Genomic DNA, 25,165 nt, shown 5'->3' with positions numbered 1-25,165 from the left:
TTACTGTATTCATCTCTTGCTCTCCCTCTGCAATTTCTATCCTCCACACTTCTCTCTAATACTAGATTTGTGATACTTCAATGTTTCAGTATGTGTCCAAGTGATCCCTTTTTCTAGTCAGGTTGTGACACAAATTTTTTTTCTCCCCAGTTATTTTCACTACCGCATCATTATTTATGTGACCTACTCATTTAATATTCAAATTTCAATATCTTGTATTCTCTTCTTGTCTAAACTGTTTATCATTCATTTTTCACTTCCATACATACAGGGGATAGGCAAAATAATGTGAACACCTGTACTTGGAAAAGGTTTATTAATAAGGGGTTGGACTCCCATTTGCCTGTAATGCAGCTGTGATTCTTCTTGGAACACTGCCATATAATGATTGTGTAGTCTCCAGTGGAATTTTATGCTACTCTTCGATCAGAACTTCTTCTAACTCATGTAGTGATGAGGAAGGTGCAAATCTGCTCCTGAGTCTGCACTCAAATACCGCTCACAAGGGTTCAATAATGTTCAAGTCTGGGGACTGTGCTGGCTGGAGAAGACACTGCAGTTTAGTTACATGTTCCTCGAATTGTGGGGGTGCACCTGATCACCTAAAATGTTCACATAATCATTGACTGTAACATGGCCTTTGAGAGTAATGATGGGACCAGCAGAATACCACGATGTGGCTGCCCACACCATCACACTTCCACTTCCATGGTTAACCATTGGAATCAAACAGTCGGGACTGTAGCCTTCTTATGGAATTCTCCAGCTGTAAACCCAGCTCGATGTTGGAAATAATGAGAACGTCTTGTCAGACCATATGACGTGTTTCCACTGATCAGATGTCCAGGATTTATGCTCCAAACACCATGTTTTACTCTTCTTTGCATTGGTTGTCTTCACTAATGGTTTCGGTATAGCAACTCATCAATGAATATTCACTTTATGGAGTTCTCAGCCGACAGTGTCAATAGATACGGGGTCTTGATGATGGCTATTGACCTCTGCAGTCACTTTAGCTGCCGTAGTTTTGTGTTGTTCTGACACAATTCATGTTAGCTACAATGATCTCTGCCATTTAGTTTTGATTCGCGTCGAATATTATGTTTACACAATGATGTTTTTCCATGTTTTGTGTAGGCTGTCATCACTGTTGAAACAGTTGCTCTTGAAATGTTCAATAAGTTGGCTGTCTTGGTTACTTATGCTCCAACTAATCAGGTCCCCACCATCTACCATCTTTGGAACCCTGTTAGGTCTATTATTGCACGTTGACCTCATCCTCTGACTGCAAGTATGAAGTGTGCACTACTTGTATACAACCCACACTGATGTCTGGTCCATACTGAACGTAGACAGTCCAGCGTGACACATGCCTTACCTGCTTTGTTGACCATCAAACACAACCATCTGATTACTACCACTGTTCACATTATTTTGCCTATCCCCTGTAGCTACACTCCATACAAACACCTTCAGAAAGGACTTCCCAACACTTACCTCTATATTTAATGTTACCAAATTTCTTCGCAAACACTTTTCTTGCCATTGTCAGTCAACATTTTATATCCTCTCTATGACAGCTATCATCAGTTATTTTTCTGCCAAAATAACAAAACTTATCTACTGCTTTTAAGTGTCTCATTTCATAATCTAGATCCCTCAGCTGTCCCTGTTTTAATGCGAGTACCATCCATTATTTTTGTTTTACTTCTGCTGATGGTCATCTTATATTCTCCTTTCAAGCCACTGTACAATCTGTTAAACGGCTCTTTCAAAATTTTTGCTGTCTCTTGACAGAATTACAGTGTTGTCAGCAGACCTTAAAGTTTTTTATTCCTTCTCCCTGAACTTTAATTATTACTCCAAATTTTTTTTTTGGTTTCCTTTACTGCTTGCTCAATGTACAGATTGAATAACACTGGAATTGGCTACAACCTCTCACACTCCCTTCTCAATCACTGCTTCCTTTTCATGCCCCTCAACTTTTACAATTGCTGTCTGGTTTCTGTACAGGTTATATATAGCTTTTGCTCCCTCTATTTTACCTCTGATACCTTCAGGATTTTGAAGAGAGTACTTCAGTCGGCATTGTCAAAAGCTTTCTCTAAATCTACAGATGCTATAAATGTAGATTTGTCTTTCTGTAACCTATCTTCTAAGATAAGTCTTAGGATGAGTATTGCCTCACATTCCAGCATTTCTCCAGAAATCAAATTGATCTCTCCAGAGGTTGCCTTCTGCCAGTTTTTGCTTTCTTCTGTAAAGAATTTGTGTTAGTATTTTGCAGCTATGACTTATTAAACTGATAGTTCAGTAATATTCTCACCTGCTTTCATTGGAATTGGAATTATTACATTCTTCTTGAAGTCTGAGGGTGTTTCACCTTTCTCATTCACGTTGCACACAAGTTGGAAGAGTTTTGTCATAGCTGGCTCTCCCAAGGCTATCAGTAGCTCTGATGGAATTTTGTGTACTCCTGTGGCCTTGTTCCAACTTAGGTCTTTCAGTGTTCAGTCACATTTTTCTTGCAGTATAGTATTTCCCATCCCATCTTCTTTGTGTCCTCTTCCCTTTCTATAATATTGCTTTCAAGTTCATCTCCCTTATATAGACTCTCCATATACTCCTTCCATCTTTCAGCTTTCCCTTCTTTGCTTAGGACAGGTTTGCCATCTGAGTCGCTGATACTCATACAGGTGCTGCTCTTTTCTCCAAAGGCGTCTTTAATTTTCTTGTAGGTGGTGTCTATCTTTCCCCTTGTGAAATGTGCTTTATGTCCTTAGATTTGTCTTCTAGTCATTTCCGTGTAGCCATTTTGCACTTCCTGTCAGTCTCATTTTGTAGATTTGTATTTCCACTCAAATGCTTAATTTGCTGAATTTTTATGTTTTCACCTTTCATCAGTTAAATTCAGTGTCTCCTGTGTTATCCAAGGATTTGTACTAGGTCTTCTTGTTTTGCCTATTTGATCCTCTGCTGCCTTCAATATTTCATCTCTCAAAGCTACCTATTTGTCTTCTTCAGTATTTGGTTCCCCTGTTCTAGTCAATCATTGTGTAATGTGCCCTCTGAAACTCTCAGCCACCTCTGGTTCTTCCAACTTATCCAGGTCCCATCTGATTAATTTCCTACAACTCATAACCAGTAATTGTGGTCAGAGCCCACACCTGCATGGCCAGAGTCCACATCTGCCCCTGGAAATGTCTTACAATTTAAAATCTGATTCCAAAATCTCTGTCTTACCATTATATAATCAGTCTGAAAGCTTCCGATGCCCCCAGGTCTCTTCTACATATATAACCTTCTTTACTGATTCTTAAACCGAATGTTAGTGATGATTAAACTATGCTCTGTGCAAAATTCTACCAAGCGGCTTCCTCTTTCATTCCTTTCCCCCAGCCCATATCCACCCATTATTTTTCCTTTTCTTCCTTTTCTACTATCGAATTCCAGTCCCCCATCACAGTTAAACTTTGGTCTCCCTTAATTATATGGACAGTTTCTTTTATCTCATCATACCTTTCTTCAATCTTTTTAGCATCTGCAAAGCTAGTTCACTTATAAACTTGTAATCTGTGGTGGGTATGGGCTTCGTGTTTATCTTGGCTATGATAATGCCTTCACCTTGCTGTTCACAGAAACCCATATTCCTATTTTCTTAAGTCATTATTAAACCTACTTCTGCATTACCTCTATTTGACTTTGTATTATGACCCTGTATTCACCTGACCAGAAGTCCTGTTCCTACTGCCACTGAACTTTGCGAAGCCCCCCTACATCTAACTTGAATTGTCCATTTCCCCTTTTGAATACATACTAATATTTAATCATAGAAACAATGAAAATTTTTCTTTTTATGAAGTATTTTTAAATTTTCTGAAGGTCTGGTGATTCAGTGCCCCACTTCACGGAAGTGCATTCTTAATGCAGATCAGGGATTATTTGAGTTAAGGTATTGTTGAAATCTGTCTCTGATCCACAATTAATAGAAGTATATTAAAAAAGAAAAATGTTCTTTCCCATAGCAGGTCAGAGGCAGATCTAATGCTTACACCAGCCAATCAAAAGAACACTAATTTCAGTCGAATAACATATTTGGGTGCATTATCCAAAAAGCAGGCAGATGTGTGAAGCCTAAAAACATTTTTCCAGCTTGTTTTATGCCTTCGGATCTATGTAGTAAACTCAGGTATAAGAAAAAGCTGTGGTAAATAAATAAAATGAAGTGGGTATGTACTGCATTAGGGGCAGTGGTTGCCCTAAGAAATACATATGACAAATCAATAGGTCATTTTGCAGAGGTTTGCAAGAACACCTTAACTTAAATAATCCTTGGTCCGCATTAACAACACACTTACCCAAAGTGGTGCACAGTGTCATAAAACCTTCAGAAAATTTAAAAATACTTCTTAAAAAATAAAAAACAAATTTTGAATATACAGGGTGGCGCACAAAATGTGTTACCATTTTGTTTTTGAATATAAACTTTATTGTCAGTACAATCTGAAAGGAACATATACTACAATGAAGAGCCATCCATGGAGATTTGTTCTAACTCAGCACATGCTCAATATGTCCACCATTTTGTTTCCTAACTTCCTTCAAACAAACACTGAAGTTAGTGATTACCCTACGGCACATGTCTTCCGTAATTTCACTGCAAGCTTGAAGACTAAGTCTTCTGAGCTCCATTAAATCATGTGGACATTTCGGGAAATTTTTTTCCTGTAGGTACCCCAAAGAAAAAAGTCGCATGGATTGAGGTCTGGACTATTGGGGGGCCAATTTTGTCCGTCATTGAAGCGACCTGGAAACCTAAGTGAAATGATCCACATGTCGAAATACTCGTGTAAAAACTCCAACACAGTGTTTGCAGTATGTAACCTTGTTCCATCTTGCATGAACCACTGCGTGTTGAAGGGCAAGGCAGTAGCAAGAAGCTGTGGAATGAAGCTATTGCGAAGCATGCTCAAATAACGCTCGCTGTTCACAGTTTCTTCAAAGAAAAAGGGTCCAATAAGTCCATGACTGGAAATTGCTGCCCACGCTGTAATCCTCGGAGCATAATGTTGTCGTTCATGAAGCACTTGTGGGTTTTCAGTGGCCCAAAAGCGTACATTTTGTTTGTTAACCACACCGTCTAAATGAAAATGCGCCTCGTCTGAAAACCAAACGTTGTTGAGAGTTTCTTCCCTATCCTCCGCCCACTGAGCAAACAGTAGTCTCTGCTGCTTGTGTTCTTCAGTGAGCTTCTGTGCACAGATCATCTTGTATGGGTACATATGGAGGTCACTTTTAAGAATGCGTTGAATGGAGCGTCTGGATATTCCCAGTTGCACTGCTGCCTTTCTACACGATTTCCCAGGACTTCTCTGTACAGCAACTCGTACAGCTTCAATATTCTTCGGCGAACAAACAGGCTTAGGCTGAGGTCGCTTCGCTTCAAATACTGTTCCTTCCTGTACAAATTTATTGTACAACCTGTGGATGGTCTTCTTGCAAGGGACCCATCATGTGTTAAACTGTTGTCGAAAATGCCTCTGAGTCGCAACAAGGCTTTTCGTTTCATGAAAAAGTAACACAATTGGTGATCGTTGCTGTGTCGTCAGTCTTTCATTGTCAGCCATTGCTGCTTACTAGTCTCCTAGCGGCAGTATTGTGAATTACACATCATTTCGTAACTCATTTGTTTTTCCAAGCTCTGCTGGTACTGCTGTAGAGATCCCAGCGGGATATCTAATGTGCATCGTAAATTGTGAAAGAAACAATTGGTAACACATTTCGTGCGCCACCCTGTAGTAGAGGAAATAGACATTTTGAGGTGTAAAAAAATAAATAAAAAATGCACAATTCATATTTAGTAATCAATTAGGATTAAATTTTTCTTATTTATACAATCAAGTATTAGTACATAAGAAAATTAAGTATTAAATTGGCTTGTAAATAGAGCAACCGAGTGCTCCTAGTCATGAGCACATGATGTCACACCATCCTCAAGATAGTTTCCATTCCACCAGCCTGTTAGTCTGACTTAGTCGCTTGTGCAGGCCACTTCTACTCTCTCCGACATCTGGGTTGCCCTGCCATCATACCAGTAAGAAAGTGCCACCTTATACCATTCCATACAGAAATTTGCATTGTGCCCCTACTAAACAAGTTAGTAGTGACTATTTAATAGCCAATATGGCTTTTCACAAAAATTTCTGTAGTGTCCTCTCACTATAAAATGTCTTTTCTTCTTTTAGATGCTGGCAAATATTAAAATAAGGATCTATAACTACAAGATCCACCCGCCAGCAGTTTTAACAAAATTAACAGATCATTCCTTGTCACCCTTAATCGCCAGGATGTAATGTAGACAGTATTCACTGAATAATATATCTTGACTAGGAGTGATGAATACACCTATGACCATTTAACACTGCAAGTGTATATTAGATACTATCTTTATTAATTTTAATAATCTATATAGTTGAGACACTGTGTATTGTTTTTTACGATGTTGGTTGCACCTGATGATGACTGCGAAACCAGTTGTGTGTCAGTAAAACAAAAATTTTGCCAACTGTCAGTGGAATTCTTAACATCATACACTTCAACCATTGTTTTCTTTTTTTCCTTCAAATATTATGTTTTGGTAAGCTTTTTGCCCCACACTCTCCTTGCGATTGTGTATCTTTTTTCTTAGGGACATTGGCCTAACTGTTGTTTGTGGGATTCTCCAAAATGACTGATTTTACCATTTGCTCTCTCCACTGAAATTTTCATTCCCATCCTTTTATTAACAGCTAGACTTCAGATATCATTGCACTGTTTATTGCCCAACATTTTATTCTTGACACGCAACTCCTCATTTCTCTGACAAAAGTGATTTTTCTGCAACAGTGTCCAACACTGTGGCCATTGATAAACAGTATCTTTCTTTTCTTGACCATGTGTAGATTCAACAAACTCTGCGAGCCTTCCTTTTTTTACTGATCATGTAAGAAACTATCTATTTTACTCATTTTGATGAATTATTGCAGTTGTTTAACTTGGACTCAAAACTGACATTAACAGCTCCAAAATACTTGCTTGTAACAGTGAGAACACCACAGCACAAGAAAAACTGATGTAGAAAGTGAACTGAATGCAACTTCCTGTTTTGACACCAATATATGAAACAAAAAAGTGTGGTGATAACTTATAAGGAGGAAAACTGGAAATTTGGTTTGTTGTTGTTGTCGTCGTCGTCATTGATGGCTCAAAGTCTTGTCTAGGGGTACATTCTTGCAGCTGAACCTGTGCAAGAATTGTTAGTGTATATGGTATCAGTTACCTCTACAGAAAAAAGTTTTAATGTTAGAGGAGGGTGATTCATTATTCTTGATTACTAAATAACTTATGAAGATTTGCCTGTATTATTCGTGAATTTTATTCTTTGTTACATCTTTCAACATCACACCGTATTTACATTTTCCACATTAAAAAAAAACAATAATTACATTGTTAGTGACAAACTTAGAAAACATCTACTTCCATCAGAGACATGCCCACCATACTTACATTTTGCGGTACTCACATTAGTCCAAAGAGTTCACAAAGCAAAAGAGTTTACAAACTTTCTTCACCAAATCATATCATTATTTTTATAAATAAATCCAGAAATAAATTTAATAACTAGAGTTAGATGAATTTTAAGTATACCAGAAATTTTGTAATTTCCGATATTTTTAAAAGAAGAGTAATTTTAAATGTTACTACGTATCAATTGTAACAAATGAATTTCTTTTTTATACATTTTAATCTGAAATATAACGCATCGCATACAAAGTAATATGAATTCTTTTAGTGAAATGGGTGAGATAATTTTAACCTGTGCAAGAATTGTTAGTGTACATGGTATCAGTTACCTCTACAAAAAAAAGTTAATGTTGGAGGAGGGAGTAAACCTGATATTTTTGAAAATGTCACCAGAAAGAGAGGGATTAGTGAGCATGATGCTGTTCTACACATACATGATAACTCTGCAGTTCACAGTAAAGTGTTTGACAGATGGTTCATTGAACCATTTTCAGACTGTTTCTCTGACTTTTCACTCTCCAATAGTGTGCGAGGAAAAATGAACACCTAAATCTTTATTTCTGAACTGTGATTTATCTTATTTTATTATTATGATAGTTGCTCCCTATGTAAGTGGGAGTCTACAGGATCTTTTCACATTTGGAAAGGGAAGTTGGTGATTGAAATTTTGTGAAACGGTCTTGTCCCAATGGCAAATGCCAAACTGTTAGATATACACTGATCAGCTAGAACTTTTCACCACCAACCTACTATTGATATAAACCAGTCCAAGTGATAGCAGCATCGCCTGGCGAGGAATGACTGTTAGTCAGACACACGCATGGGACACGTAGTATCAGTGAGCATGCTGTCCATGTGTAGAATGGGAAGGCATGTGATCAATCTAAGTTTCACCATTATAGACTGGGGGCTGAGCACGAGCATTTCAAAAACTCAATGACTTGTCAGGTGTTCGTGGAGTGCTGGGGTGAGTGTCTTCAACACGTGACAAAACCAAGATGAAATTACGTCAGATGTTGTGGGGTTATGCGGCCACCACTCATTACAGATGTTGGACATTGTAGGTTGGGCAGACTGATAAAACAGGACAGGTGATGAACTATTGCGGAACCAACATCAGACTTTAATGCTGGGCAGTGTATAAGTGTGTCTGAACACACAGTGCACCAAACACTCCTATTGATTGGCCTCTGCAGCTGATGACCCACGCATGTGCCAGTGTTAACACAATGACTTTGGCAACTACGACTGCAATGGGCATCTGACCATCAGCTCTGGATGTTGGTGCAGTGGCAGAATATCACATGGTCTGATGAATGGAGATACCTTCCTCAATGTGCCGAAGGGAGGGCACGAATCCGTCATCTTCCAGAGGAACAGCTCCTTGACACCTGTAGTGTGGGATTGAGAAAAGCTGGCAGCAACACCATTATGCTCTGGGGAACATTCACATGGGCATCCAATGGAGCTCATGCAAGGCACCGTGATGGCAAAAAAGTATCGTACACTGGTTGCAGACCCAGTCACGTTTCCTATCGGCAGTATCATTTTTCGACAAGATAATGTGCCATGTCACAAGTCCAGGAGTGTGACTGAATGGTTCGAGGAACACAGTGGTGAGTTCCAATTGATGTGCTGCCCCCCCCCCCCCCCCAACACACCAGATCTGAACGCAATTGAACACATCTGGGATGTGATTGAACATGGCCTCAGATTTCATCACCCTTCTCTCTGGAATTTACGGGAATTAGGTGACTTGTGTGTGCACATGTGGTGCTAACTCCCTCCAGCAACCTACCGAGTCCTCATTGCTTCCGTGCCACGATGCGTCGATGTTGTTATCCGTTCCAAAGGTCGACATACCAGCTATTAGGTACATGATTGAATGTTCTGGCTGATCAGTGCACACTATCAACCTATTTCAAACATTAATTGAGGACATTCAATTTAAAGAGGTCAACCATATTCCAGACAAAAACATACCATGTGAAGTAATAAAAGACAGCAAATACCCGTCTCGGTTTAATGCTACCATTGAGAGAATTGTTTCATAAACACAGGTTACTACTTGCTCACTACAAAAGAGAGTGCTGGGAAAGTCGCAGAGAAACATAATTTAATTAGGTGCATTCATGAAAAAATATACGAGTGAAGCGTGGAGTGATTTCCGCTGTCAGATCCTCATGTAAGATCTGTCAGAATATCCTAAAAAATTCTGGTTGTATGGGTAAAGTCAGTGAATAGACCCAAGCATTCCATACAGTCTTGTCATGGGTCAGTCTGGTCTTGAAATTGAAGACAGCTGACACAGAGTGGAAATAGGAAATTCTTCGCTTAAAAATGTATTCACAAATATGGAACTACTGTAGCAGTGTTGAATGCCTCACATTCTCACAGATATGAGATATTGAAATAAGCATCCGACAAGATCCATGGAGTTGCATATGTGATGTGAACACTTCCTGACATAGGGGCTAAGCAAATTCTTCAGGTGCTTAGCAAGTGAGTACACCAGGACACCGATGTTGGTAACAGTGGGTCTTAAAAGACACTGCATCTTTGTGGGGTTTTGGCTCTTCATAAAGTCTCAGTGGATCTGCTGCTGTCTGTAGTAGCTTCTTAACAAAGTTGTCTGGCAAGCTGGATTCTTTGAGAAACACTATAGTCATCTTCCCCACCGTCTTGGTAGGATCAGTATCAGTCTTCTAGTCTTCTCTGAGGTCCTGAATGTCAGACATCAAAATTAGAGTGTGTATCAGAGAGAGAACTATGTGATGCTCCCTGCAAGACTATCACCAATCCCAAAGATGTCTAACTTCTAGAACTGTGTTATTAAGGAATCTGTCGAGATTTGAGTGAGGGAACCACTGATCGATTGTGATAGCGGCTACATGCTTAGTAAGGCTTGGGAACCTGCACTGAGTCTGATTAAGAAGAGCAAGGAGGTATCCCACTATGAACCAAGTGTGGAGGCAAGAGGAGGAACAGCAGAGGTGACACAGCCTGCATACCTGGACTTGAACTGCCGGCACACGTGCGAGTACGGAGCAACGTGTTGGTGAGAGGGGTGGGGGAGATTATGCTGGGCATAGATGACGGACAGAGTGGCAGGTCGGAGGGAGGGGAAGAGAGGAAGAGACAAAGAGACAAAAATGCAACTCCAGCCCCCAAGCAGTCAATTCGTCAGTGTACACGATGATGGCAACACGGTCACTTGCCGAAATACTTTTCGTCTTTGACACTGACATCTGGCCACTCACCTGTGAACTATTTTGTCACGGAGTATACCACGATGAGCTGAAGAGGCACTGACTGCCTTATTGTTGTCATAAATCTAAGCATTTTAATGTGATATTTTGAGATTTACTGCTACTTTCGATGTCTAATTTCTGAAGAACAGATTTCTCCTACCACATTTCTTGTAAGCATTACAAGAGATAGTTATAAAGTTTGCATTATCACCTGAAATACACAGAATTACATAACTAATTTTTTGTTCTTTTGCAAATACATATGTGCAAACCTGGTAAACATTGAAATCCTTGTGCTACAGTATCGTAGCATGCTGCCAGAGGAGCAAAGACACGAGGCACAGCCCATTGATAAAATTTAGTTGGGGGTGTGTCAGTTTGTACTAACTCCTAATTGTGTGATGTGGTACTGAGGCCCAATAATTTCAGTATATACCAGGACTTTAGACATTTACATGCAAACATCAAAAAATTCACTACTCGGCTCGATTTTTCGAAGTAATAATTAAAACTTGATGACTACTCATAGTATGTACTCGACTTTATTAATGAGGTGCATCAGTTTGTTTCCGCTCCTGTAGCAGCGTGCTGTTGTGCTGTGGCTAGGGGATTTCAGTATGTATCAGGATTGCTTTTATGTACATGCAAGCAAATAAAAATATAATAGAGGGAAACATTCCACGTGGGAAAAATATATCTAAAAAGAAAGATGATGAAACTTACCAAACAAAAGCGCTGGCAGGTCGATAGACACACAAACAAACACAAACATACACACAAAATTCTAGCTTTCGCAACCAATGGTTGCCTCGTCAGGAAAGAGGGAAGGAGAAGGAAAGACAAAGGATATGGGTTTTAAGGGAGAGGGTAAGGAGTCATTCCAATCCCGGGAGCGGAAAGACTTACCTTAGGGGGAAAAAAGGACAGGTATACACTCGCACACACACACATATCCATCCACACATACACAGACACAAGCAGACATTTGTAAAGGCAAAGAGTTTGGGCCAAAGGTAAAATTAGAAAGCAAATGGAGATCTGGTGTGAAAAAAGGCGAAAAAGGGTTAGTTAGGGCTGGGCTATGTTGATCCTGTGGTGAACTTGTGTAGGTAGATAATGATGTGCATAAAGGTTAGGTGGTTGTGTTGCCGCCAAAACACGTTAAAGGGTGGAGAAATTCGGGAAAATTTCGAAAAAACTACGGCCCAAACTCTTTGCCTTTACAAATGTCTACTTGTGTCTGTGTATGTGTGGATGGATATGTGTGTGTGTGCGAGTGTATACCTGTCCTTTTTTCCCCCTAAGGTAAGTCTTTCCGCTCCCGGGATTGGAATGACTCCTTACCCTCTCCCTTAAAACCCATATCCTTTTGTCTTTCCTTCTCCTTCCCTCTTTCCTGACGAGGCAACCATTGGTTGCGAAAGCTAGAATTTTGTGTGTATGTTTGTGTTTGTTTGTGTGTCTATCGACCTGCCAGCGCTTTTGTTTGGTAAGTTTCATCATCTTTCTTTTTAGATATACAAGCAAATAAAAATAATTACATAACTTTTTTTCTTGTGGCAGTGACAAAATTTGATGGCTTTCCCTTGTAAGGCTTCTTAACATATTGTTCCTATCACTGGTATTGGTTTGTAGTGCAGACTCTCAGCTGATCAGTATTCTCAGGTTTTATCCTATGAGAAGACTGATAGTTCCTCTGAATACCTCTGCTGCTTTGCATTTAAATCTGTAGTAAATTTAAAAAAAAATTTTTTTTTTGTCCCCACTTATGTGCTTTAACACTTCATCTACCACAGCGCTTTTATTTTGAATACTGACTTTAGAGTTCTTAAAAATTAAATTATCCTATTCCAGTATGTTATCAATTTTAACCATACTGCACATCTTATTGCTGCATTTCTTCACATGAGTACCAGATCATGACTTTTCCTTTTGTGTAAATAGAGGTTATAGGTTTTATACTTAAAATTGCATTTCATCACTGAAACACAGGTTCTGGTATTTTCTGTTGGTTCTGACACCAACAAGAAGCACAATTCTAAATGTCCCTCCTCGATGATGACATCGAGGTATCGTCGTCGCCATCGTCATTGTCGTCTTCAGATGTACGGTTCAATACTTCTATATTTTGTAATCTAGAAGGCTATAAATGATTACAGGAGATAACAAGCTAATCATATGGACAGTTCCTTTTTAATTTCTTTAAAGTGATACAGGAAATTTCTCTTAGTGTATATGCATAAAATAATTAATTTTAACTTGAGTGTCAAACATTACTTTTGAAACATGACTTATTAGCTTATGAATAAGCTCACAATTTCATCTGAAACTCTGTTAAATTATAAAATTATTCTTTCGTTTTCAGAAAAAAACACACTACATTCATTTGGCATCATTTGATGCTAATGAAATGCAGATGCCAATGAAATATAAATATTTCAATTTTTGATAACTGGATATAGTAGATTAGTAGTAGTCATAAAATAGTGATGTGAGCTTCCTTTGAACTGCAGCGAAGAACAGTTGTATGGTTTTAGGAAAATATGACTACAATGGATTAGTCATTACCTATATGGCTGATTATTGAGAAATTTTATGAGGAAAAGGAACATATTACCTTTATTATCCTTGATTGAAAGACTAGTGATTATGGTGGTGATAAAAAACTCAGAGACTTTGTAATGTGTGGAAGATAGATGTACACCACACACATTTATTAAGTCAAAATGATGAATGAAAAATTCCAAAGTTATGTTCAGTGGTAATCAGTGTTCCAGTTGCTTCAGCCCAAAACAAGACAACATACAATACAAGCTTTTATTCGTTAATGTAGTATTTAAAATAAAGAAGAGAATTAAGTTCTGACAAATGCAAATAAAGAAGAGGATTAAGTTCTGAAAACTATCTGAATTTAAATTGCTTGCCATGATTAATGATGTTGAATGAGGCAGAAGTGAAATTGAAATAAAAAGGAACTGAATAGCATTCTAGTGTCAAGGCAGGTCACAAAAAACTTTGGTGTCACTGCTCATTGCCTAACGATAAATACTAATACTACAGAAAAGAAGTTATGATAAGTGCACATTCCAAGAAATTGTAACATTAAAAGATGGAAAACAGCATGTGTTTACTACTTCAGAATAAAGTTAGTTTTTTTTTTCTTTCAGAAAAGCATTCTACAAGAGCTCCTTTCTACCAGTTACCACATACAGTCTAAATAGTACCAGATGGGAAACAGAATTTTCAAGAAAACAATGGGCAAGATAAAGAATAATGGTGTATGTTACCAAATCTGTATGATACAGCCACTCATGGTGCTCTGTGCTATATCAAATTAAAAACGTTTGCTTGTATTAGAACAGCCAAAATATGGTTTGTAACAGAAGAAAGAAAGATGAGTGGTACCAGATGACCCAAGACCTTAAAAGGCAGTAGACTAAAATGGCAGCAGCTTATGAGCGAAACTGCTTTTCTAACTAGGCCAACTGTAGACCACTCACTCAATGGAACCATACGACTGTTTCCAGGATTGATAAATGAAATTTTCACCTATTAAAGACACCTGGCCCTTTGTGAATTAGATGTAGGAGTGTTAAACTCATCACTATTCAACTTTTTTATTTTATTTTATTTTTGTTTTAGGAGATATGGCTGCATAAGCCAGTGCTGCTTGTAGTTGTCAAACCTGTAAGATGTTGCTGTGGTAAACCATAAAGCCTAACATAGCTAGGAGCACAATGGTCAAATATGCCTTGTGAGAGTGACCAGTGCCTTTGGCAGTTCTCACCTGTGTGCTCATAATTTTCAGTGAGCAGTTGATGATTTATTTCCATTACAGATTTTACATGACATGTTTCATTTTCTCACCAGTCTCTCTCTATTCTTTTTCTTTCTTTCCAGTTACCGTGGCTTCCCAGATGTGAAACCTAAAGATTTGGATCTCAAGTCATCTCGATCCCTCACCTGTAACTTTTTGGGAACAATATACGAGAACTCATCACGCCAGTTACTAACGGATGTAATAAAAAAGTCTGGTCTGCAGGATAGTTGTTACATAAAAGGCCGTAAGAAGTTAGTATTTTTCTTTGTTATATGTACCATCTTTAATCTCTAATGACTGCGGTATACCTTTTTCGAACAACAGGTTTTCTGTTGTGTTAGATTTTAGATTGAATTCCTTCTTCACCGTAGTTGATTTTCTGACACATATCTATAAATATTCTGCAGTGTTTTGTGCCTATATATAAATGCCAGTAGGCAGTGAATGTTGGCTGTCAATATATCTTGCTGTGCAGCAACCTTTGACTGTTTTTATGGTGCATGTGAACATTTACATCATGTGCAAACATGCTTAAATTGTTTACAGGCTTCTATCTGAAATTATTTCAAGTTCAGTATATTGAAGATTTTGGTTCTATTCCTTTTTACTTCAGTTGTGTGTATATGCTGCATGCAGAAATATCTATCAAAGTATCTTGAGAAATATGAATAACAAAACAAATCCTCCATAAGCAAACCTAATTATACAAAGGGGGAAATAAATATTGCTATCAGTTTTCTAACAGATGATAATTTTAATGGTGAAATCAGCAGTAACTTAATTTTTCAACTGGAATTTCTATTTTTTTTATTGGAGTGTTAAATCCCATGAGAAAAAGTTACAGTCCTCCTAACTAACTAAACAACTGTATCAGTGAGGTGGAAAAGAGGTCATGTGCCAGAAAGTAAATTTTTTAGGAGGGACAAAAAACTGATTTACTACGCAGTGGGATTAAGCATGGTGTCATGAAGTTGCTACATAGCAATTGGCCCCAATGTGGAACAATATACATCATTACAATATACTTGAGCCATTGACTGTGGTTCATAATAGAATTTGAGTGTACTGGAGAACATCCCTTTTCAAACCTGGCGATGTTTATGAGGGAACTACCATTATGTTTCCAGTTGAAGGATTGTGCTATGCAAATTTATATTGTTTTGTAGTCATTATAGCAATAAAAATGTGTGTTATGAGCACACAGGTTTATTCATGGTGTACTCAAAATACAACTATAAGCAAAATACAGCAAAGCTCTGGCAAATGCTGTTATAAAATGGTTTCTGCTCATCTGGTATGTATTATAGAATAATCTTCACCTCGTTTAGTTTCTTCTTTTTTATTGGAACATATCCCCTATAATCTTGTTTATACGTACACGGCCCCTTCTTTAACTCAATACCCTTCTAAGAACAACTTCCATTGATTTGACCTTGTTGTACCAAACAAAGCGTACAGATATAATGTTAAAAGTTGTTTTCCATTTCTGTTTATTGTCCTACACAAGGAAAATCTACTTTATGCTGCAGTAAGTGATATATCTGTCAGGCTCACTTTAGTTTGGCAGTGGAGTTCATCTAGTTTCACAGATAGGGATGACTAGTACAAACATTATTTGTGGTGGATCTGAAAGAAACATATACATGGGTCTTAACATCTGTAATAAATAATCTTGTGCTTTACTAATTGTGTTGTTGATGTGTTTCTTGTCAAAGAAAGTGGGTGCTAACTAAAAACATCAAACAGTGAATTACTGTTACTCACAAAAAATTTCTGTCCTAGTTGTTGTTTCTTCTGCCTCGTATTGTGTAATTACTTGCATGATACAAATGTACACAAAAAGCCGTTGGAAGTGTTGGAGAAATTTCTGGGTATTTCTCAAACTGGTATTATGAAAATACTTAAGCCATGTAAATTTCATAATTATAATGTTTTGATGCTTCAGTAGCTTCATGAAAATGGTTTTCATAATCATATTTGAGAATGGGGACATGAAAAAAATGGAAAGGCAAATAACATTATAGGTCAGGCAACTACATCTAAAGAACTTGTACATAATGTGAAGGACAATCAGACAATTTAAAATCAAAGATGATAAAATAATCTATGTTAAACTGAGTGAAAGTCCAAATCTGCAATTTCCATTCATTTATTTACTTTTTTCCCCCCTGCATGGTGACTGTTTTCATACCCTGGAAGTATATCTGCAGATTATATAAAACCGATACTTCTAATGCCATGACTTCCAAGGTGTAAGTGCACATAAGAACCTGTCACTCCGCAGTAAAACTATAGATGAACCGGCAGATGGGCATCCGATATGAACCATGTATCCGATATGAACCCTTTCTGTACTCCCCACTTGTCTCTCCCTGTGTGTTCTACTGGAACTTTCCTACAAAATTACTTCAATTTCTGTTGAATGTTTGCAATCCAGTATGACATACTGTGTTAAATCAGTGTAAACTTTCTTGAGTCAGTCATGTACCTGAGAATATAATCCTTTAAATCATATCTTGGTTATTACTAAATGATTTGGCACAGTTTCAAATGTCTTGTGAAAATCTAGGGAGACAGAATATACCTGTTTGGTTTCATCTATTCTTTGCAGACATTGTGAATGAAAAATAGAAACTGTATTTTTTCCTGAACCCATGGTGAATATTCCAGAGAAACTTCCTTCCTTTCATTAATTTTTTTGTGTTTGAGCATAGAATATGCTTGAGATTCCTGCAGTAGACAGACTTTAGGAGTACTGATCTGTAATAATGTGTGCCCATTCTTCTGCCATTTTTTTGTAAACAAGAGTCATCTGGTCTCTTTTTCCAATCACAGGGGATTTTCCCTTGCTCATGAGGTTCTCAGTAAGTATGAACTGAGCAGGTAAGAAGCTAATTCGATGGTGTATTAAATGTAAAATTTAACAGTAACTGAACCAGGATCTTGTTCATTTTCAGTACTTCTGCTTTTTAATATTTAAGCTTGTTTCAGTACCTTTCATTTGAATGTATATGTGGTGGTTTTACATTGGTATGATAGTAACATCCCGATTTGTGAATGTATTTCTAATTGTAGATTTCATATTTGTGCCATCTGCATGTTGTCGGAAGTTTCAATAGCATACTGATCCACAAGAGACCAAATGAAAGGTTTGGATCAGTTTATTGACTTGACATAGGAACAGAACTTACTAGTATTTTCAGATTGGTCTTTCTGAAGGATCTGGTTGTCGAAATTGTAGGCATTATGTATAGCCTCCTTTATGGATGCATGTGTTACCATTTGGTTTTCTCTGTCAGTTTACCTGTAATCTAGTTTGAAGTGAATGTGTAACAATATTTTTTTGTAACAGTCTCTAAAAGATGCATCTTTCTCATCATTTATTACCTTATTTGTTAAGCTTTTCACAATAGCACAATTTGTCATATGTTTGAGGCTTAACCACAACTCTTTGCAGGCTACTGGACTAATTGATTCAGACAGTTGTGTAGCAATGTGTTCAAGATTACTTTGCAGTACCGTTTGTGTATACCTTTGGTAACATGTGTAGTTTTCATTGTCAATATTAGCCAAGATAAACTCTCCCACTACTATTGTGATATGATCACCGTATATCCACACAAACAAATGCTAATTTTGAATGACTATGACCAGTTTAGTGAATTTGGCAGTTAGTATAAATATTAAAGTAATTATCTAATGTCATTACCGCCAATTACTCTTGTCCATGATCATTTGCGGTTGTATATATTTTTAATCTAACTGAACTTAATTTTTTTATTCATTTAATGTTACACAATTTCTGTGACAAGCCATTACAGATTTCTATCTGTTTTAGCATACAGAAGTTTAATTTGGATGGAGTAAATTTCATGGGCATGTGTGTTTCGGACAGTGCATCATACAAAAACTAAATAAATGTGACCTCAATCTGTTCATTTTATCAGATGCAGTTTATGTACAGGATATCGTTGTTTCTGCATGTGAGAGGTGTGACACTGACCATAGTAAAGAATTGCTAGGCAACTTATGTAGGAAGATTTACATTTTCTATGTAGATGCATTTTACACATTACCCTCTGACGAAGATATCAACTAGGACAAGATGGCAGAGAGCTTCTAATCTCCAGGCAGAAATGGGTGGGATATGCAAAACTAGTCCAATGGTTGTTTGGGGAGGGGAGGGGGGGCAAGGGAGGGGTGGTGGTGCAGCATGCTGTGACCAGTAAGAACACTGTCCTGACACTCAGTAAAATGTGTATGCGAAGCGACATTCATATACCTGTATACTTCTCGGCTCTCCTTTGTTTATACTTCAGACTTTACTCTCAATTTCTCAACCGGGCTTATGACTACTTGTCTTCTATTTTGGGTACAATTTGGTTCTTGATTCACTTTGTAAGCATTTCAGCAGCATCTACACCCATCTGTGCATTGTTTTTTCTGTAGTTCCACAGCTTCAAACCAGGCTTGTGCAGCTCTGCTGCTATTTCAAAACTTATCAATATATACAGGATGGTCCATTGATCGTGACCAGGCCAAATATCTCACGAAATAAGTGTCAAATGAAAAAACTACAAAGAACTAAACTTGTCTAGCTTGAAGGGGGAAACCAGATGGCACTATGGTTGGCCTGCTAGATGCCTCTGCCATAGGTCGAACAGATGTCAACTGCATTTTTTAAAATAGGAACTCCCATTTTTTATTACATATTCCTGTAGTACGTAAAGAAATATGAATGTTTTAGTTGGACCACTTTTTTCGCTTTGTGATAGATAGCGCTGCATTAGTCACAAACATATGGCTCAAAATTTTAGACAAATAGTTGGTAACGGGTAGGTTTTTTAAATTAAAAAACAGAATGTAGATACATTTGAACATTTTATTTCAGTTGTTCCAATGTGATACATGTACCTTTGCGAACTTATCATTTCTGAGAACGCATGCTGTTACAGCGTGATCACCTGTAAATACTACATTAATGCAATAAATGCTCAAAATGATGTCCATCAACCTCAATGCATTTGGCAATAGGTGTAGTGACATTCCTCTCAACAGCGAGTAGTTCACCTCCCGTAATGTTCGCGTATGCATTGACAATGCGCTGACGCACGTTGTCAGGTATTGTTGGTGGATCACGATAGCAAATATCCTTCAACTTTCTCCACAGAAAGAAATCCGGGGACATCAGATTCGGTGAATGTGTGGGCCATGGTATGGTGCTTTGACGACCAATCCACCTGTCATGAAATATGCTATTCAATACCGCTTCAGCCGCACGCGAGCTATGTGCCGGACATCTATCATATTGGAAGTACATCGCCATTCTGTCATGCAGTGAAAACATCTTGTAGTAACATCAGTAGAACATTACGTAGAAAATCAGCATACATTGCACCATTTAGATTTCCATCGATAAAATGGGGGCCAATTATCCTTCCTCCCATAATGCCGCACCAAACATTAACCCGCCAAGGTCGCTGATGTTCCACTTGTCACAGCCATCATCGATTTTCCGTTGCACAATAGTGCATATTATGCCGGTTTACGTTACCACTGTTGGTGAATGATGCTTCGTCACTAAATAGAACGCATGCAGAAAATCTGTCATAGTCCCGTAATTTCTCTTGTGCCCAGTCGCAGAACTGTGCACAACATTCAAAGTCATTGTCATGCAATTCCTGGTGCATAGAAATATGGTACGGGTGCAATCGATGTTGATACAGCATTGTCAACACCGACGTTTTTGAGGATTCCCGATTCTCGCACAATTTGTCTGCTACTGATGTGCGGATTAGCTGCCACAGCAGCTAAAACATCTACTTGGGCATCATCATTTGTTGCAGGTCGTGATTAACATTTCACATGTGGCTGAACACTTCCTGTTTCCTTAAATAACGTAACTATCCGTCGAACGGTCCGGACACTTGGATGATGTCATCCTGGATACCGAGCAGCTTACTTAGCACACACACGTTGGGCATTTTGATCACAATAGCCATAGATCAACACAATGTTGACCTTTTCCGCAATTGGTAAACGGTCCATTTTAACACGGGTAATGTATCATGAAGCAAATACCGTCCGCAGTGGCGGAATGTTACGTGATACCACGTACTTATACGTTTGTGACTATTACAGTGCCATCCATCTCAAAGCGGAAAAGGTGGTCCAGCTAAAACATTCATATCTCCTTACATACTACACGAATATGTAATAAAAATGGGGTTCCTATTTTAAAAAAATGCAGTTGATATCCATTTGACCTATGGCAGCGCCATCTAGTGGACCAACCATAGTGCCATCTGGTTTCCCGTTTCAAGCTAGACGAGTTTCGTTCTTAGTAGTTTTTTCATTTGACACTTATTTCGTGAGATATTTGGCCCGGTCACTGTCAATGGACCACCCTGTATAGCTCCACTGCCATCATAGTGCTCTGGACCATTTATTACAGAGTACAAAAGAAAATCCAGTATTTCAGAGATGGAGGCTGCAAATACTGCTTTTGTGGGAACATGAAAATTCAGGTACATTACCTCATGCAATGAAAGGTTTCAAATGTTGTAAGTGAGGGAATTTTTTGGCACTGTGTAAGGGGGACAAATGACATGTACACATGATAAGCAAGGGGCAAACTTCTGAAAATACTGTGTAGTGTGTTCCTAGAGCGGCAAGAGACTAAGCAGAATTGTGTGCTACAGAAGTGCTAGCTACCAGTGCAGTGAATGTAAGGTAGCACTTTGTGAGCTACATTTATTCAAAATTATCATATGGAACAAAAAATTGCACTATAAAAGCATCCCAAAGAACATTCCTTACATGTTATATGCTGTGTTGTTTGTTGTAAAATAATTGTTTATGAGATCTACAGCACATGTATTTTTTTCAGAACCGTTACCCTTTTAATGGGGTAGTGGTCTTGTTTCTGGCACATGGATTAGTGAGTGGGAACGAGGAAAGTGAGCAGAAGCCCCAGAGCAAGAGAGAATGAAATGATAAACCTAAAAATAAGCATTATTAATATGTGAGAAATTGGGGACTGAGGTACAGGTGGCAAGGTGATTAAGTGTGGACTTATTATGGGTAGGTTAAGAAAGAAAGATGGTTACAGTTTTCTAGTGTAACAGGGTACATGAGAAAAGGCAGTTGGCAAGCTAAGACTGCTGGACATTGAGACTAGAAGGGTTACAGATCCATAGGATCTTCAGGAGGTATAATTCCTATCTGCAAAACTTAGAAAAGGTGATTATCATCAGGATCCAGATAACATGGCTGATCAAAAATCCATTGGAAGTTCACTGCATTGTGCTGAGCAGATTGCTCTAAAATTTGGTTCCTGATTCTATTTTTTGTCAAAATATAGCCTTGACAGTTTGTGTATGTGACTAGTTGATTGCATCCACGAAGAAAGCTGTCCAATGAACACAGCTCCATAGTTATAACCTTTTCACAGAAGACTGTGTGTGTGTGTGTGTGTGTGTGTGTGTGTGTGTGTGTGTGTGTGTGTGTGTGTGTGTTTTCTTACAGTACCTCTAGTATGTATGCTTTAGATTCTCTTTGTAAAATCTTTTCATTCATTCTTCTGACATTTCTGTCTCAGGTGGCAGCCAAGTGAAACTCCAGAAACGCTCAAGATATATATGTCAGCAATTCTTAAATCAGACTTAACACTTAGTCCAGTGGGAAAAAATACTGAGTGTTACCGTATTTATGAAGCAATGTCATTAGGAAGTGTCCCTGTTGTAGAAGATGTTGTTACTCCAGGAAACTGTGATACGTCTGCAGACTCTCCACTAAGGTTATTGAAGCAGTATGGGGCCCCAATTATTTATGTTAAAAGCTGGCACCAGCTTCATATTGTGCTTCACCAGGAATCACAGTTGACTATTGAAGAAAAAGCTGCAAGGAGAATACAAGTCACTGAGTGGTACAGAAATTTCAAGACACACATGAGTGCCTCATTTGTTCAAATAATTGAAAAGAAATTTTTATAAAAAAATATACTTTTCATTTTGTATATTACAAGTTACAGTTTCTATATTCTATTGTTCAGTATTAGCAGGTAATTTTTGTGGAACTAATATTTCTGGTAGATGATATTTAAATAGAGTTAAGAACCTTATATGATCCGCTGTTGTCATTGTGACAGAAAACCAGAACAAATTTATTACTGTATATGAAAAAAGGTGTTTGTGCTTTTTGCTCTTGAAATACAAAGTATGTGTTTGCTAAAATTTATTGTTTAAAGCAACAAATGTACATACATTGTATCTAATGTGCCAAATAGGAAAAAAGATAGTGTGCCACACTTTGTTTTGTTTATCTTCAGTATGTTATAAACTTCTTGACTTGGTATTTTTTGTATGTTGATGTAGTTGATTTAATAACACCAATAAAATTTGTCATGGGTGGAACCCAGCTTTCGCATGTTGTGAAACTGATGGCATGAAGTCAGTGATCATACACTTAATATGAAGCTAGTTTTTATAGATATGAAAATAGAAAACTCTGGGTGGAAGGGAAGAGTAAAGATAGCAACTCGTCCTACAGTTGAGATGTTGAGCGGACAGTAGGAACATAAACAACATTGGGAACATTAATAAGCTTTCAGTGCCTTCCTGCAGAGCTAAGTAAAACAGAAAACACACACACACACACACACACACACACACACACACACACACACATGAGGTGTGTGTTGAGAAGTGTAGTGGTGAGGAGAAAAGGGGAAGGGTGAGAAGGGTAGCTGATGCCTGGAAGAAAGAATCAGAGATTAGAATCTTAAAAGGGATAGTTAGAAAGACAAAGAACATGCAGAATGTTCTGTACAAGTCACATTCTTTTTGATGCCATTTACTATAGACAAATAATGGCTGAAGTAAACCACTTAACAGTTTGAAATTGAGAGCAACTTCCTTAAATCATGAGTGGCCCTTCATCAGGCACTATCAATTATTTTTAAGTTACTATTTTTAAAGTTGGAGACAAAAACACTAGCTACCACAATAAAATAACAAAAAATTTTGTAGCCCATAGGATAAGACTAATTAAGACATTTACTTTTGCAGTTATATGGAATACATGTCAGAGGCTGAGATGTAATGTTCTGTGCAATGTTCACATGCCCAACCACTGCTGAAAATTTCTATGCACTAAATACTACAAAGCACTGTTTTTATTCAGAATAGATTTATAGATTTGACTTCATCTGCAACACTGGAGTGCAATATTTGGTTACCTATGGAAACTGGAATTTGAGCCACTTCTCATTTTGCACTGGATGGTCAAGAAGTCGGAAACTATCAACAACTTTGTGACATGTGGGTGGTAATTCCGTATCTAACATTTTTAACTTTTGTAGTCCTGTCTTCCTCAGCTGCTTGGTAATGTTATGGTATATTGATAATTTTTAGTTTTGAACTGTCTAACTACAACTGAATAAAAAACAATTTTCGTTCCATACGCATTTTGCCTTTATTCTCTGCAAGGCATTTTCAGTGGCCTGAAATATGTACATATATTTTACTATTTAGTTTATCTCGTGCGGCAATGTCTCTCTATCCAACCACCAGAATTGTTTATAACCTATAGATAAATTGCCCCAAAGTGTAAACTAAATAGTAAAAATATGTACATATTTCAGGCTATTGAAGATGCCAGGTAGAGAAAAAAGGCAAAATACGTACAGCATGAAAATTATATCATTCAGTTGTAGTTAGACGGTCCAGAACTAAAAATTATCAATGTACTGTATTTCTGTATCTCTTTATGGATCTCCTAATACTGAAATGGTTAAAACCAAAACAGTTCATTGTGTGATAATTAAGATTTTCTAGTTATTTCTATACATCAGATCTCACACAGATAAAAACAGTTTGTTCCATCATATGCATCGAAGCATGTGATCTTCAGAAAATGCTAATCTTTCATATTGAGTGTTAAACATTTTTCAAGTTAAGAAAATACATAAAAATTGTATTCACATGTATATTTGGAAAATTAAGCCCTTTGTTAATCCATTCAGACATTTAAATGATTTTATTCAGTTAGTTATGGAAATCTTACAGTTTTCACAAGGTTTTGTTTCCAGTATTCAGTACATCTTTTTCTGCCAGTGGTATGCTGCACAGCCTGCTTTTGTGTGTACTGTATGATCACTTAGATATCACATGTGGTAGATACTTTGATTGATAGTGGTCATGTTGCCACTAATTTTCAGCAGAGTGCATACTTCACCTAGAGTAGAAATGTTTCACCTCTAGTTGTAACTGCTTTCCTGTAGTCATGTTAAGAAAGGAGCATTAAGAACTTTGACCCTCGAAAGAACATCACACAAATTTCCCAAAAGGGTGTTTCATAGGCAGTAGCTATGTGCAGTGGCACAGCTGATAGGGTTTTCTATCGGTAGATGGAGAGCTCCCTTATTACGTGTGACTATTTTCTGTGTGGACTCTTCCATCAGTTACAATCTACATATTCCATCAATATGCGTCAGTTTTAATATTTATTTTCCTCTGCTCAATCCACTCTT

General features: G+C 37.8%; 1 protein-coding gene across 1 annotated transcript in view; it reads left to right on the top strand.

The window, feature by feature from the left end:
• The window catches only part of LOC124555484 (ribitol-5-phosphate xylosyltransferase 1-like), a 42,150-nt gene extending 19,208 nt beyond the window's left edge, over nucleotides 1–22,942 (top strand). The window contains exons 3-4 of the mRNA XM_047129407.1: nucleotides 14,715–14,885; nucleotides 22,235–22,942. Of these exons, the coding sequence (XP_046985363.1) occupies nucleotides 14,715–14,885; nucleotides 22,235–22,628 (565 nt within the window). The 3' untranslated portion in view covers nucleotides 22,629–22,942. The remainder of the gene's footprint in view (nucleotides 1–14,714; nucleotides 14,886–22,234) is intronic.
• Nucleotides 22,943–25,165: the final 2,223 nt, after the last annotated feature.

Source organism: Schistocerca americana, chromosome X (assembly GCF_021461395.2).
Source record: "Schistocerca americana isolate TAMUIC-IGC-003095 chromosome X, iqSchAmer2.1, whole genome shotgun sequence".
Classification (NCBI taxonomy): Eukaryota; Metazoa; Arthropoda; class Insecta; order Orthoptera; family Acrididae; genus Schistocerca; species Schistocerca americana.
The sequence above is the reverse complement of the archived record's forward strand: the minus strand, read 5'-3'. Positions and strand labels throughout refer to the sequence as shown.